Below are 14,772 nucleotides of genomic sequence, written 5' to 3' on the forward strand. Positions count from 1 at the left end.
GAATGTGGATTCATAAAGCATCATGAAATCCATGGCCTCTAGCATATAGCAATATTCTTTTCCAGCAGTGCCGGTTGTTCATTTAGTAATGGAAGACATAATGTAGAGCATGTCTTCCTTTACCCATGTAGTTATGCCAAGATAACTACTCCAGAACTCGTTTCATTCTCTAATTTGTTTACATCAAGAGGAGAATCAAAAGGTAAATGAATTGAAAATGGGCCACAGTCTTGGCATGTTCAGTGTTTCCTGCTCATGTAATCCAAGAATGGCCCATGAGAAATAGCAGGCCTACAACATGACTTTGTTTGGGCCCCACAACACCTTACTGATGCCCTCACCCTGTTTGAAATACAGGGCCAAAGTAGAGGAGAGATTAAATGCATAATTACACTCTGTGTGGGTATCTTTATGTTTAAAAACAAGACGCTTTGAGGGTCCTCAATCTGGATTGAGAGAATTGTGCAGGAGAGGTCTGATTAACCCTCCTTCTGTGCCATTTTCCAGTGAAAATCCCTCCCCTTAGTTGCTCTTTGCTGCAGAAGGGGAACTGTTCTTTCTGCCCACAGCAGCTTTCTTCCCACAGCAAATAGCGTCATCAGGAAAGGGGTGCAGGGGAAAGGGTTAATCCCCCTCTCCCTGCCTCAGGCCACAGTCCCAATCTGGATCAGGGGCCATCACAGCTGCAGTTTAAAAAAGAAAAGAAAAAAGATACGCACATGTATTTAACATATCAATTTGTTCGGCAGGCAGAGGAGGGCAGTAGGAGGACAAAGTGTCTTGGATTCCTCTTCCAACCAGCACCAGTGTAGACAGAACTGCCTCTACTTCCTTTGGCACCTTCACATCAACCCCTGCTTTGAGTGCACCTAAGAGCTGCCAGGTGCAGAGCAGAAGGGAGGATAGTGAGGAGGCACTTCTGCCCTTGCTGAAGCCAGTAGGAAGAGGAAGATGAGGCACATCTGCCCACACATCCTCCTTTCCTGGACAGCAGGCCCAGCAGTGATGTCAGCCAGTGGTGATCCAGGGCTCCTTCACATAGAGCTTTTATCCTGCTGTTGCGATTGCTTAATCATGGAAGTTTCGGGCTCTTTAGATGACGCCGTGAACCTCAAAGGCATCTCCTGCACTAAATGCCCTTTGTTCCATTTTTAAATAGATCACAGATAATGAGCTATCAAATTACCCTGTTGTGTTCTGCTTGAGTTCCCTCCGTGAAAAGAGGAAAAGCAGCAAGAAGAGGAGCGAGATCAATGAAAGATAATGGAAGACTCAGATACAGGGAGAAGGAGGGGGAAAAGGAAGCATGTGAGAAAAGGAGTAATTGTGATCCTGCATTTAAAATGGAAGCAGAAAGCCCTGTTTTAAATGTGGGATTTTAGGCTGGTGTAGAGATGCTCCCAGTCCTGAACAGCATGTCTGTGGATGGTCTTTCCCCAGCCTGTCCCATTAAACACAATCTTAAGAAGTTGGCCCTTCCTAATCTAAGCAATATCAGGGTTATTACCTCCGGTGGCCAGAGCTCACATTTTCATAGGGAAGTTAATGGTGCAATCCTCTATATATCTACTCAGAAGTAAGCCCCATTGACTTCAGTGGGAATTGCTCCCAGGTAAGTATGTAGGACTGCAGCCTTAGTGACCTATAAATGACCAAGAAGAGTGAATCAGTGATGGTGTGTGGCTGAAAGGGATTAGAATTATTTGAGTTAGGCCTAGGTTGTTATCTCAAGCAAACAATAGATAACCACAAATAAAACCCAAATCACTTGATCTTCACATTTGTCTTCTGAGATCAAATAGTGCATGAAATGCTCCAATAAATGGCTTACTTAGCTAATACAAACCCTGACACCTTACAAAATGAGAAACCTTTGCCTTTAAATAAAACTTCTCCCCTATCATGCAAAGTCTAACTTGTCTATTCCATCCAGTTGTTAATTATACATCAGAGGCAGACTTGAATAATTTGCTACTGCTACCAAAGAAGAAGAGAAAAAGGAGAGAAAGCATCTTCAATCTTGCCTGCAATAAATGTAGCTATTAACCAACTGTTCACTGAACCCTAATTATAACCCACTTTTCCAAAATGTAAATGTGCTTTTTTCTGTGTTACAAAAGCCATATGAAATGATCAGGCTGCATTTTTCTCTCCTGTTTAGGTAAAGATTTCCCAAATGGATATCTTAATGCTAATGACTGCATCAGTGTGCCATGACCTTGATCACCCAGGATATAACAACACGTATGTATCCTTTTTGGAGAAGGGGGTTGGGAATATAACATCTATTAGGACAAATGCAGACCAACACATAGTCCACAATTCAGCACATTAATTCTTACAGTGCGGTCCTATACATGCTTATTCGGAGTAAGTTCCCCTGCATCCAAGGAGGCTTACTGCCAGGGAAGTGTGCATAGGATTGCAGCTTCAGTCCTACCAGTGGAGGCTGGCGACTCCAATTTTGGCGGGACTTTGAATCTCTACTAGAGTTGCTATCCAACATGCTAAATTCTATCCTCAAAAATGGCTTCAGCACCTTGGATAACTCCTTTAGAATTCTGACTGAAACCCAGAATGGATTCACAGCCCCACTGAAATCGAAGCCACCAGCCTCCACTAAGTCCTACTGAAATTAGTGGGGCTTGAGAGCATTTAACTGTTCATTGGATGGTCAGTGTCATGCTTAGTGCAAAGTAGGGTTGCCAAAATATCACAAGAAAACAGGAAATGCATCACCAAAAACAGGTTTGCCTAAAATGTGCAGATGTTCATTTATATGTATAGATGCACATTTAGAGATAATTACTGTGATTTATATGAAAATGCAATACATCTCACCATAGTGGAGAAGCCTGTGACAGGTGTGTCTGCTCAGTCTGCTTTCCAGGTAGTAACTGTAGACGGACCACTTCAGGGCCTCTGTGCTCCCTTCTTATGGTTCTTTATCTTTAAACCAGACTTGGACTGGACAGCCCTTCAAACAGAGGATGCCTTCAAATAAAAAACTGTCCTCTGTAAAGTAGGACACGAGGTCACCTTAGTGCAGGCAAATTTGGATTTTCTCACAGTACATAACAGGTATGCACACTTATTTTACTGTGTATACACTGGCGAGAAGCCAATCATGGCTCCCTGCTGGGTATACTTTCTGTGAGATGAAACATGAGTCTGCCTTTCACCCAAAGTGTGTTTGCTCATCTGTAGTGTGTGAAGTATCCCTTAGCTGGAACATAAAAAAAAAAAAACTCTTGACAAATAGAAGCTAGCTCCTTGTACAAGTAAAATAATTGGTTTCCAGTAGCAAAACAACAGTACGGACATGGTGCGGGGGAAACTAAGACTTGGCACCACATACTTGACAGAACTGGGGAAAATGTCACTATCGTAAGTGCAATATGAGTACAAAGTTGTGGTATTAAAACTAGCACGTAGAAGGACTGAGATGAGGAAAAAGTACTGAAATATTGAAAAAAAATGGAAAGAGAGCCCATTGAAATGTTAATTTTATTTCTCCTAAAGGTTATTACACTATTGGGTGTGTTTGAAAACGTTCCATAAATGTTTCTTTTTCCCTCATAGTTGCTGTAGCAGCAAGGCTGAAATGGCGGGGAGGGGCAATGGGGCAAGGTGGCATTTGCCCAAGTCTGAGAGCAAAGGGGAACTGGATCAGATGGTGAGAATTAGGGAGCAGAAAGCCACATTTCTCTTTGATGTAGGATCCACACATCTTCTCAGCAGCCTAAGGCCTTGAGAAACATTGGCTGCTGGGACTCACCTGCTACTCCTTGGCAGTTTGTGTGATCTATTGTCTACAATCATTGTTATGTTTTGTATTTATTAATTTAAACGTTCATATTTTTTTAAAAAATATATACTTCACCAGGGACTTTGGAGGGATGTGTCGCGAAAGCCCATTGTAGTTAACCACAGTCCTGAACTTTTCTTTCTTTCTTTCCTGATTACCCCTTGACTTATAATATATTATCCATATTTAAAAGCTATAGTAAGAAAACCTACGGTAAAAAATAGAAAACCGTAGTTTTATAGTAAGAAATATAATTAGAGCTGGAAGCAATAAATAAATAAATGACATAGACCCAAGGAAAGGGCCAGTGCATGCAGGAAGAAACGCAGGCACAGGTATACACACAGCTGGAGCTTTGCTGCATTTGCTTCAGAGTTCCCATTCCCGAGCTTATTTTAACAAGCAGTTTGCCTCTTTGGCAGTGAGAACTGTTGTGGCAAAACTGTAAGTAAAGATCCAGCTGTGCATATATTTTCCACACATTCACATCCCTTTTGGTTGGAACCAGGGGTGTGTTTCCACTGGCGATTTACTCCAACCTGGCTGCTTGAGGTCACGCGGTTTACATGACATCGTGGCCATCCAGCGGGCGTCCCAGAGTTTATCAGAGAAAAACTGGTTCTTCTGAGACTGGTTGTAGTCTGACATTTCCTCTTTACTTTGGCTCGGTTACGGTCCTGTTGGGGTGTGTTCCATCACCCACGCTTGTGTCAGTATCACAGTCCTGCCCATAGGGATGTGTAGCCCTGCCCATTGGGGGGTGTCGCTCACCTGCCTGTGACCTCCCTGACCCAACCCTCCCCTCCCCCCGTTTTCCGGAGGTTTCAACTCCATTTTGGAGCAGGATGCTGAGGGACCAACTTTTAAAACAGACAGTGAAAATAAGTGCTAGTTCACTAGTGCATATAAGCATGCTATCGCGGGCAAGCAAGTGCTCCCACTACAGCCTGAAAATCAGGTTTATCTCAGGTCGCTTCCACAGAACTACACGTGGGGAGGATCCACGGCTAATATTCCTTTGTGTCCTTCGGTCCTCTTTCGCAAGCTTCATAGATCAACTTTCTTATATTACATGCTAAGGTGCTATCTCAGTATAACACCATTGCACAGAATTTCCATCAATACTCATACCCTCTATATCAGTATCTCGCTATCATGAAATAGCACTAACATGCATTTGAGCTATTGCACGATAGCGCATTTATTCAGGGGTGCCTCCTAATGTGGTAGCCTGGTATTTAGAGGGAAAGGAAAAAAATGGGTGGAATAGGGCATTGGTCTGGGAAATCTCAGAAGTGACTCCCATTGTGGTCAATGAGGCTTGTTCCCGAGATTGCCATTAAGGGGAGTAGAGCCTGGAGGGGGGAGCCTCTCTTACTGGTTGAGCAGCCCCTTCCAGTCTGATGATGTTCACTTCCAATCCCCCCACCCCACCCGGAAATATGTTTCTCTCAGCAACTTACAATGGTGTGGTGCAGTCCGTCATGGAGCCCTGTGCAGAGCCATGCCAATTCTAGGAAAACTCTGGTATTCTTTCATTTGCTTCATTCTTCCATTGTCATGGAAACATGGCCCAGTTTCTACTGAGACTGGATGTCTTGGGTTGCATCCAAATATTACATGAATAGAAGGCCAGCTGGGCATTGTGGCTTTCCCAGTTTTCCCCAGTTCCCTCTTTCCACTACAGCCCACTCGGTCTCAGTGCAGGCCTTTCCCAACAGTCCCAGGAGGTAGCTTTCAAGGGGCAGCAGTGGAGAGGAGGGGTAGGGAAGCCATGGTGGGAAAGCGTAACATGTGGATGCAATTCCAGATGTTAAAGGAAAAATGATGGCGAGTTCTGTACAGCCCCTTAAAAACTAACACATTTCTTGTGGCCTAAGCTTTCATGAACCATGCATCTGAAAACACATAATGCCACAAGAAACGTATTAGCATTTGAGGTGGCATGCAGAACATTCCATTGATTTTGCTATAACAAAGTAACTTACTACTGTTCTGGAATTTGTCCCTGTCCTCCCCCCCCCCTTTTTTTAAAAGATACTGAGCTTGAAGATGGAAGAGGAATCTCACATTTGAGGCTTGAGAACCCCAAAAACATCCAAATTGCGCTCACAGTACAAATAAGCATGACCCTGAGGACTGCTAGTGTATTTTTTAACGTCTTTCCTTCACATTAGGTACCAGATTAATGCGCGAACAGAACTTGCCGTGCGCTACAATGACATTTCTCCGCTAGAGAACCATCACTGTGCAGTAGCTTTCCAGATCCTTGCGCAGCCAGAATGCAACATTTTCTCCAATGTTGATAAGGAACCGTTCAAACAGATAAGGCAGGTACGGCTTAGAAGACTGTGGCAGTTTGCCACCACATGCATCACATATAACTGTAACCGAATTAGATTTCTCTATTTAGTGCAGGGGTGCAGAATCCAGTCTTCCAGGGTTCCCAGAAGACCCCTCCCCCTGGCACTGCCCCTTTCTCCCAACCACCTATCCTTTGGCAGTTTCCTGGCTTTTGTGTAGTTTTTCTCCACTCTAAAAAGGCTGGAATGCCTCTCCTAAGGCTTAGTTACTGGCAGTAAAAGTTTTAAGCTACAGTATGCTGGCATTTTGGGTATTTTGGTTCTATCCACCTCTTTTGCCTTCAGCCCTGCCCACATGTTGAATGCAACCCCTCCCCCCGCACCAAGAACTTCTTCAGAATTCAGGCTGAAGGGAGGTTCTGCACCTCTGACTGCATGATATTGCTAGAAGAGAGTGCCCTTGAGAATGTCCAGAGTGGCTCTGTCTCACTATTGATTACCAGCCCTCAAAATCTGTGCTGAGGAGGAAGAACTTTCAGGTCAAAGGGCGCACTTGAACAGCAACAGCTCTCATTTTAGAAATTAAGCTTTGGCTATGATTGAAGGAAATCAGACAAACCTGGTAAAATAAAAATCTCAGAGACCATGGGCTCAATCATGTGAGAAAACCGCTCTTTTAAAACTTTCTGTAAAAACTTTTTGCAAAAGCCCTGAGAACCTGTTAAAAACAGAAGTATGTATAAATAAACAACCCCCCCCCAAGCACATCAGTTCTGAAAATTGCACATGGATTGAATAAATTGTCTGAGTTCACAGAGACATTTTCGGTTGAACATTACGCTGGAGCTCGTAGTTTGGTGCTCCTGGACTAGATCTACACTAGTGCTTTTTATAGGTATTAAAGTGCACTGATAACTGTTACGCATTCCATGTGCCACTTTTCCAGCTTTATTTCCTGTGTTTTATTCCTCATTATCCAAAATACCGCAACCGATTACACTGTGTGTGCTACGAGGTATAAATACACAAGAGGGATATAGCATCACCATGATAGGATTGTATCCTATCATGAGGCGTAGGTCTGGCCCTGGTGCCATTTTCTTTTTGTAAAAGCCACTGTAGAGCACCAAATTTGGATCAAGGCCATGGTGAGGGGAAAGGGGGACTAATATTTTCTGCATGTACCATGGCCCTGATCCAGATCAGACCCCTGCAGCTGATATTCACTACAGAGGAGAAAACCTGTAGGCTTAAAAAAAAAATCCCGTCCATGGCTGCTGGGGGGCGGGGGGGGGGAATCTGGTTTGGGCCATGGTCGTGGGTGAAAGGTAACCCTCTTTCCCTGCAGTGTGGTCCCAATGAAAATCTTCCCCTGCCACGGACCCCACAATTACGTGGAAAACTACAAATGGAGATCTTTAGTACAGTGTGTAGTTCAGCCCTTATTTTACAGGTTTATCCTCAGAATCTCCACTGGGGTCCCCGAAAGACGGATCTTTTGCACCATCCCCTTGAGGATGGTGCGAAACATTTAGCGGGGAAGATGTTGGCGCACAGGGATAGCACAGGTGAAGTAGTGACTTTTCTAGTTTAAGAAGCATAAGTGTCTTCTTTTATTTTTCATAGGGGATAATTACATTAATCCTAGCAACAGACATGGCAAGGCATGCTGAAATATTGGACTCTTTCAAAGAAACACTGGACAACTTTGACTACTCAAATGAGGAGCATGTGACCCAGGTAAAATGATTTTGTTCTGTTAGCATAGGATCAGTAGAAAAGCAGTGGAAAGGAGCCAGTGACTCTGGTTTTGCTGGGACTATGCATCCCTTCTGGGTTTCAGTCAAAACTAGACAGAACCCTAAAGGAGCTATCCAAGGTGCTGAATCCTATCTAAAAACCCTATGTTCAGTATTTGGATAGCTTTTTTAGAGTTCTGACTGAACCCCATAATGGATTCATAGCCCCACCAAAATTGGAGCCACCAGCCTCCACTGGAAGGAGCTACAGGAGTAGTCCAGCCTTGAGCTCACTCCCTTTCTTTCTGTTTACTGGCAGAGGAAACTGTGACTCACATTGAACTTCTGAGCCTGACCCCTTTTAAAAAGAGCTAATGGAAGCTCAGAGATGTGGCTGTTTCAGAGCTGTACATCCTAGCTGTACGTGTTCAAAATGATGGATATTAAATAGTTGTTTAAGAGTGCTTCCAGATGGAGGGCTCCTAGCATTACCAGTCAAAAGGCATTGTGCCACTATTCCATTTTTCCTGCTTTATTTTTTTGTGTTAAGAAAAAGATTGGAAGAAATGGTGGGAAAACACAGGGAGAGGGTTACAAATGGAAAACAACATCATCCGGACCTCCTGTACAATTCCGTGAACTGAGGCAGGGTGATTGTGCAGTAAAAGCCTTGACTAGAAATACCCTATGGAGCACCCATTGCTTTTCAATGAGGAAACATTCATCAATGTCCTCCACTCTTCTGCCATTCTTCACCTAAAATGAATGTAATTTTATCCAGTCACATCACTTCCTTTATTCTGCTCGTTACCACCTGCATTTCAATGGATAAATACAGGACTGAGTCAGCCAACTTTTTAAAGTGGTTTTAAAATGAGAAGGATCATGCTAATTGATAATATCCAGGTGCCTACATCTCTCAAATTCGAAAATTTTCCCCCCTCCCTCCCTCCCTCCACTACTCCAAAGGTTAGGGCAGTGAGACAGATCAACTTTAGTTTTCATCAGGAGCAAGTGCTAAGTGAAATGTACCATCAGAAAAATGAAATGTGAAGAGAGGACGTCCTTCGAATCAGATGTTGCAGTGGGAAAAGAGCTTTAAGCTAAGAATGCAAAGGCAGGGTGCTGCTTACATACAGAGGAATCCAAATTAAGGAATGGTTGTTCCATCATTGTGAAGACTCAAAGGCTGGAATGAGGAAAGTTGGGTCTGGGAAAATATTGATTGGATATGGGTGATGGTTTGGGCCCTAATATGTTATTTTTCTGCAAATTTGTGAACTCTCAAACAGTTCAGGAACCAGGCATGTCAAAGGTAGGTAAGTGCCTTATGGCACCCATATAATGGAGGGCAAAGTAGAAATAAGACATGGATAATAATTATGCTCATGCAGGCCCAGAGGTTTGTTGTGGGCACAGTGGCTCTAATGTGCACAAGGAGGGTCACCTGCCCAAAGGATGGTCCCATTTGCAATAGAAGGAACAGCTAGAATACACAGGGCTTCTTCACATGGAGGTTTTACCCTGCTATTGAGCTTGGTTACTCACAAAAGTTTGCGGGTCCTTTAGATGACATTATCAACCTCCAGGGCATCTCCCTCACTAAATGACCTTTATTCCATTTTTTAAAAGATCATAGATAATGTGCTATCAAATTACAGCGCTTGAGTTCTACTTGAGTTCCCTCATAAAAAGGAAAACCCGCAATAAGAGGATATAGACCACAGCGCCCTCTGGCAGCTGTATAATGAAACATATGGAAGAATCAGATAAGAGGGGGGAAGAGGGGGAAAAGAGGCGAGAGGAAGCACATGTAAAGGGAGTCTGTCATGATCCTGCATTTAAAAAAGAAGCAGAAAGCTCCATTTTAAATGTGGGATTTTAGGTTGGTGTAGAGATGCTCACAGAGGAGGGAGCATAGCTCAGTGGTAGAGTACATTGTTTCCTTGCAGAAGGTCCCAGGTTGCATCCCTGGCATCTCCAGCTAAAATGAGCAGTTAGCAGGTGATGGGAAAGAATCCTGCCTGAGATATGGGAAGCTGCTTCCAGTCAGAGTAGACAGCAGTGGGGGCAGATGACTGTGGTTTTGGAGGGGCTGTGAATCCATTCTGAGTTTGTCAGAACCAGCCAGAACTCTAAAGGAGATATCCAAGTTACTGAACCCCATCCCCAAAACAGGTTCATTACCTTGGATAGCTCCTCTAGAGCTCTGACTGGTTTTGACTGAAACCCAGAATAGATGCACAGCCCCACTGAAATTGGAGCCACCAGCCTCCACTGGTAGTACTAGGCTAGATGGACAAATAGTATAAGTGGCTTCATATATTCCCTAGAGTGTCATGCATGAAGCACATGTGGGGTTCTAGGCAAGGGCAACTGAGTGGAATCCACATTCCACTGTGATCACAGAATCATAGAATAGTAGGGCTGGAAGGGGCCTACAAGGCCATCGAGTCCAACCCCCTGCTCAGTGCAGGAATCCAAGTCAGAGCATCCCTGACTAAGTGGCTGTCCAGCCTCGTCTTGAATGCCTCCAGTGTGGGAGAGCCCACCACCTCCCTAGGTCATTGGTTCCATTGTCGTATTGCTCTAACAGTCAGGACGTTTTTCCTGATGTTCAGCCGGAATCTGGCTTCCTGTCACTTGAGCCCATTATTCCGTGTCCTGCACTCTGGGATGATCAAGAAGAGATCCTGGCCTTCCTCTCTGTGACAACCTTTCAAGTACTTGAAGAGTGCTATCATATCTCCCCTCAGTCTTCTCCTCTCAAGGCTAAACATGCCCAGTTCTTTCAGTCTCTCTTCACAGGGCTTTGTTTCCAGTCCCCTGATCATCTTTGTTGCCCTCCTCTGAACCCTCTCCAGTTTGTGTGCATCCTTCTTAAAGTGCGGTGCCCAGAACTGGACACAGTACTCCAGATGAGGCCTAACCAGTGCTGAGTAGAGGGGAACTAGTACTTCCCCTCTACTCAGGGGAAGTACTATGATGTTTCTGCTATGATCAATAGCAGGAACATCATTGCTTTCCATCGATCTTGACTGGATCCCCCGCTACTTTCAGTGCTGACATCCCACTGTTGAAGTGGAGGAAACAAGGCCTGGTAAAAGGTGCAGATAAACACAACAGCTTTCTTACCATGTTGTAAAATGCTTTTCAGTTGAAGATGGTACTGATCAAATGTTGTGATATCTCCAATGAAGTGCGCCCAATGGAAGTGGCAGAGCCATGGGTGGACTGCTTATTAGAGGAGTATTTTATGCAGGTAAGAGTCCATCCAGAGGTACCAATTTAATAGTTCACATTTCAGCATTACTTAAACAATGGCCTGGTTCGTACAGTCACAGCGGCTTGAACAAGCCATGGGGCATGCTGGGTACCTTTTGCCTAATGACCCTCCAACCATGAGTTATTTGCTGGTTGTCCCCCCCCCCCCCCGAAACAAGCCATGCCCCCTGAGTTTGGATCACCCGACAAGCCATACCTGGGCAGGCAATTAGGCAAATTGTGATTTGCTACGGTGATCATGCAAACTGGGTCATTGCCTGACATGCTAGATCCACCAAGATGAAAGGAAATTTTCTCAACAGGGTTAGGGAAATGTGTCATCCTGACAATGTGCTCCAAATAAAAATTACTGTAATTGACTGGAATTTGTAACCTAAAAAGGCAATCATAGACAAGTGATGCAAATGTTATTGGATTGCTGCTTGTTCTTCCTAATAGACTGTTTTCAAGTTAAATCAGCATATGAACAGTTTTAAACCAAAAGGGGCAAGATCTGTTTGTAGGAAAAGTCAGTTGAGGAGCAGCACCAAGTGGGTCAGATCTGGATTATTTATAACTATATGGATGACTTTGAAACATCCATGACTCAGCCTACAAGGACTGAAATTGTGTTTAAAAAGAGAAGGAAGGAAAGCTCCCTGAACATTTCAAAAGGACAATCTCATTAGTATTGAAAAAAGCACCTTATGGTGCTGTGGTTATCATTTCTTACTGGATTTCCATTGGAGATGGTTGTAGGAAGGAACAACAACAACAAAAAGAATGGCCAACTAGCTATATGCCAATAAAAGTGGGTATTAACAAGCTGTGGTGGTTGGCACTGCACCAAGTGAAGCTTGATCATGATGGGAAACACAAAAAAGCAGCGCTGTTATTTCTCGATTTAACATGTTCCCAGTACTGGAAAAATCACTTGGACCAATGCGAATAATTTTTTAAAAGCACATCAGATAACATCATTGTGCAAGATCAGGCAAAAGGAGCAGCTCATGAGATTACCTTTCATTCATTTCATCTTCATAGTGGCACTTCTCAGGGCCAAAATATATCTTGCATTATTCACACTTTTTAAATAAACAAACAAATAAATAAATTAAGCATGTTTAAACTGGCCTTTATTTTGAAGAGAAAGTAGTTGCAGGGCCTTGGTCCAGAACGTGTCCCTGATCTGGACTGAGGCTCCATCTTTACTCAATTTTAGACAGGCAGTGAAGACATTTTTGTGCTGCTCAACTTTAAATGATTTTTAATATGAGGTTGATTCTGCTCTCTGAGGTTTTAATGATAGCTCAGGTGTTCATCTGGTGTGTTGTTTTGAATTTGTTTTTATCTTTTCCTTTTTGTACATTGCCTTGGGGGCCAAAAGGCAGATTGTAAACATTAATTAATTAAATTGCCTTGACTCATTGCTACATCTGTCCTAGAGTGACCGGGAAAAGTCTGAAGGCCTTCCAGTGGCACCTTTTATGGACCGAGACAAAGTGACCAAACCTACCGCACAGATTGGCTTCCTGAAGTTTGTTCTTATTCCAATGTTTGAAACTGTAACAAAGGTAAGGTCAGACAGATAATTCAATTGAAGCCTTTTGATCAACTGAAAAGGTGCCCCCAATTAATTGGATGATGCACCTTTTATTAAGTTAATTATTTTTAATGTAAGTACTTATTAAATACAGATGGCAGGTATTATAATAGAACAAGCATTCCTCTCCTTATCTCATACATAGGTTGCAATGTCTGTTCTAAGATGGTCTCTGCTATGATACACACACACACACACACACACACATATGTGTGTGTGTGTATGTATGTATACATACACACACACACACACACACGAGAGTCATCTAAAAACAAAGTTTTTCCTTCAGAACTCTTGTTTGATTTATATGCAATTTATGCTAACTTATAGGCTGAGCCTATCCATATTTACTTGAGAGTATGTACCATTGATTTCAATAGGAGTTACCCCCAAGTAAATGTGTACACAAGTGCTTTGCTTTGATTGATTGAATTAAATTCATACAATTTATTGACTCCCTCATCAACAGCTCTAATAAGCCATCAACATTTCCAGATACCAACTAGAATTGGAAAAAATATTAATTTTTATTTTAGTAAAATACCTCCCACCCCTACAAAGAAAAAAACCATTGCCTTATACAATGAGACTTTCAACATGAAGTATTTATGGTGTGCTTGTGATTCCTCACTCACGGTTTGCGAGTGCTTTATACATCCTCCTCCTCCAGGGCCTCTCCCATGAAACATTATAGCGTGGTTTTTTTCTAACAGGGAAATTCTGGTATTTCTGTGAATGGCTACATGAATCCATGGTGTATTTGTGAAATTCTGCTATACTACAGTGCCACCTGGTGGTTATGTAATGGAACATATAGAAAGGCAGGGAAAGAAAAACCCCAGAAAAAAAATGTGTAAAGGAAAGAAAGAATCTGGAAGCAGAAGCCCCAGTACATGAGGCGGTTAAAAGCCTCATGTAGAAAAACTCAGAGTCGCCATGATGAATGTTTATTATGTAAAAATAAAGGACTGTTGAAATTGAAGTTTAGGCTGCAATCCTATGCATGTTTAGAAAGAAAAATGTCCTACATCTCCCAGTGTCCCTTCAGCCAACCATGCTGGCTGGGGCATGCTGGGAATTGTAGGGTCTTTTCTGTATAAACATGCATAGGATTGCCCCCTTAGTTGACCTCCCTTGCTTTATTTTAGCTTTTTCCAGAGGTTGAAGAAGTAATGCTCCAGCCACTTTGGGAATCCAGGGACCGCTATGAGGAGCTGAAGCAAATAGATGATACTGTGAAAGAGGTAAGATCAGCTCCTTCTTGCAGGTCTTTGTCTTGTGTTCATCATATCCTGCCCAGATAGATCCCCCCAGCTTGCCTCCATTTCTAGCACTGAACTGACCTTTCTTAGATGACTTTTTTCCCCTAGAAAAAGAAGGCCACTTAGCAGAATTTTTTCCAAAATTTTCCATCGGTGGGGCATCAGTTCCACCTCCACCCCCTGCACTTTTCCCCCACATTGCCCCCAGAATGACACTACATCCAGGGAATTGTGGAAGATGAAAATGGTGGCCATTCTACCAAGACAGTTGCTGCTGCTGTTGCCACTTGCAGGGGCAACAAAAAACAAACCCAAACCTTGGGGGCAGCAAGGGGCAGGAGGAGCTGTGTTACTGCCACTGCTAATGGAGAACCCCACCCCTGAGAAACCGTTGGACAATTTCTCCTCTCCCTGAAGAAATTCAGTGAACTCCCTCCCCCCCCCCCCCGCGTCCATTTCTTTACCCAAAAATAGGATCGAGAATTTTGAGCAGCTATTTGTTTAAGAAAATATGTTCGGAGATGCCTCTGGAACACCCCAATTGGTAAGCCAGCTGTAGTAAGCAAACACAAGCTTTGTGCACAAAGTGTCTTTCATTGCTGCTAGAAACTATTCCTTGCCAATCATGACATTGCAAAGCTTGGATGTGTGCTAAGCAAGAATGCATGGAGAAATCAAGGGGGCATTGTTGTTTTTTTAATCGGTCCAAATTCATTCACTTTAAACAAAATAAATCACAACAACTACTTGTTTCAGCTACTTCCTGTGTTTTGTAGATCATTTCATTTTTCAA

At 43.2% G+C, this 14,772-nt stretch overlaps 2 protein-coding genes across 9 annotated transcripts in view; one reads left to right on the forward strand and one right to left on the reverse strand.

Annotated features, from left to right (window-relative positions):
* Positions 1-14,772, forward strand: part of PDE9A (phosphodiesterase 9A) — a 117,024-nt gene that overhangs the window by 76,207 nt on the left and 26,045 nt on the right. For 6 of the 7 annotated variants that reach the window (XM_084843816.1, XM_084843813.1, XM_084843815.1 and 3 more), the window contains 6 exons: positions 2,162-2,244; positions 5,986-6,142; positions 7,738-7,851; positions 11,008-11,112; positions 12,560-12,688; positions 13,866-13,961. In XM_084843816.1, the coding sequence (XP_084699942.1) occupies positions 2,162-2,244; positions 5,986-6,142; positions 7,738-7,851; positions 11,008-11,112; positions 12,560-12,688; positions 13,866-13,961 (684 nt within the window). Of the gene's footprint in view, positions 1-2,161; positions 2,249-5,985; positions 6,143-7,737; positions 7,852-11,007; positions 11,113-12,559; positions 12,689-13,865; positions 13,962-14,772 lie in introns of all 7 variants that reach the window. The other variant, XM_084843817.1, reaches the window with a different exon arrangement.
* Positions 1-14,772, reverse strand: part of WDR4 (WDR4 tRNA N7-guanosine methyltransferase non-catalytic subunit) — a 103,351-nt gene that overhangs the window by 22,278 nt on the left and 66,301 nt on the right. The gene's annotated exons all lie outside the window — the stretch shown is intronic.

This window comes from Heloderma suspectum, chromosome 3, assembly GCF_057233095.1.
Source record: "Heloderma suspectum isolate Gila_16-S chromosome 3, 16-S_ref, whole genome shotgun sequence".
In the NCBI taxonomy this organism is placed as follows: domain Eukaryota; kingdom Metazoa; phylum Chordata; class Lepidosauria; order Squamata; family Helodermatidae; genus Heloderma; species Heloderma suspectum.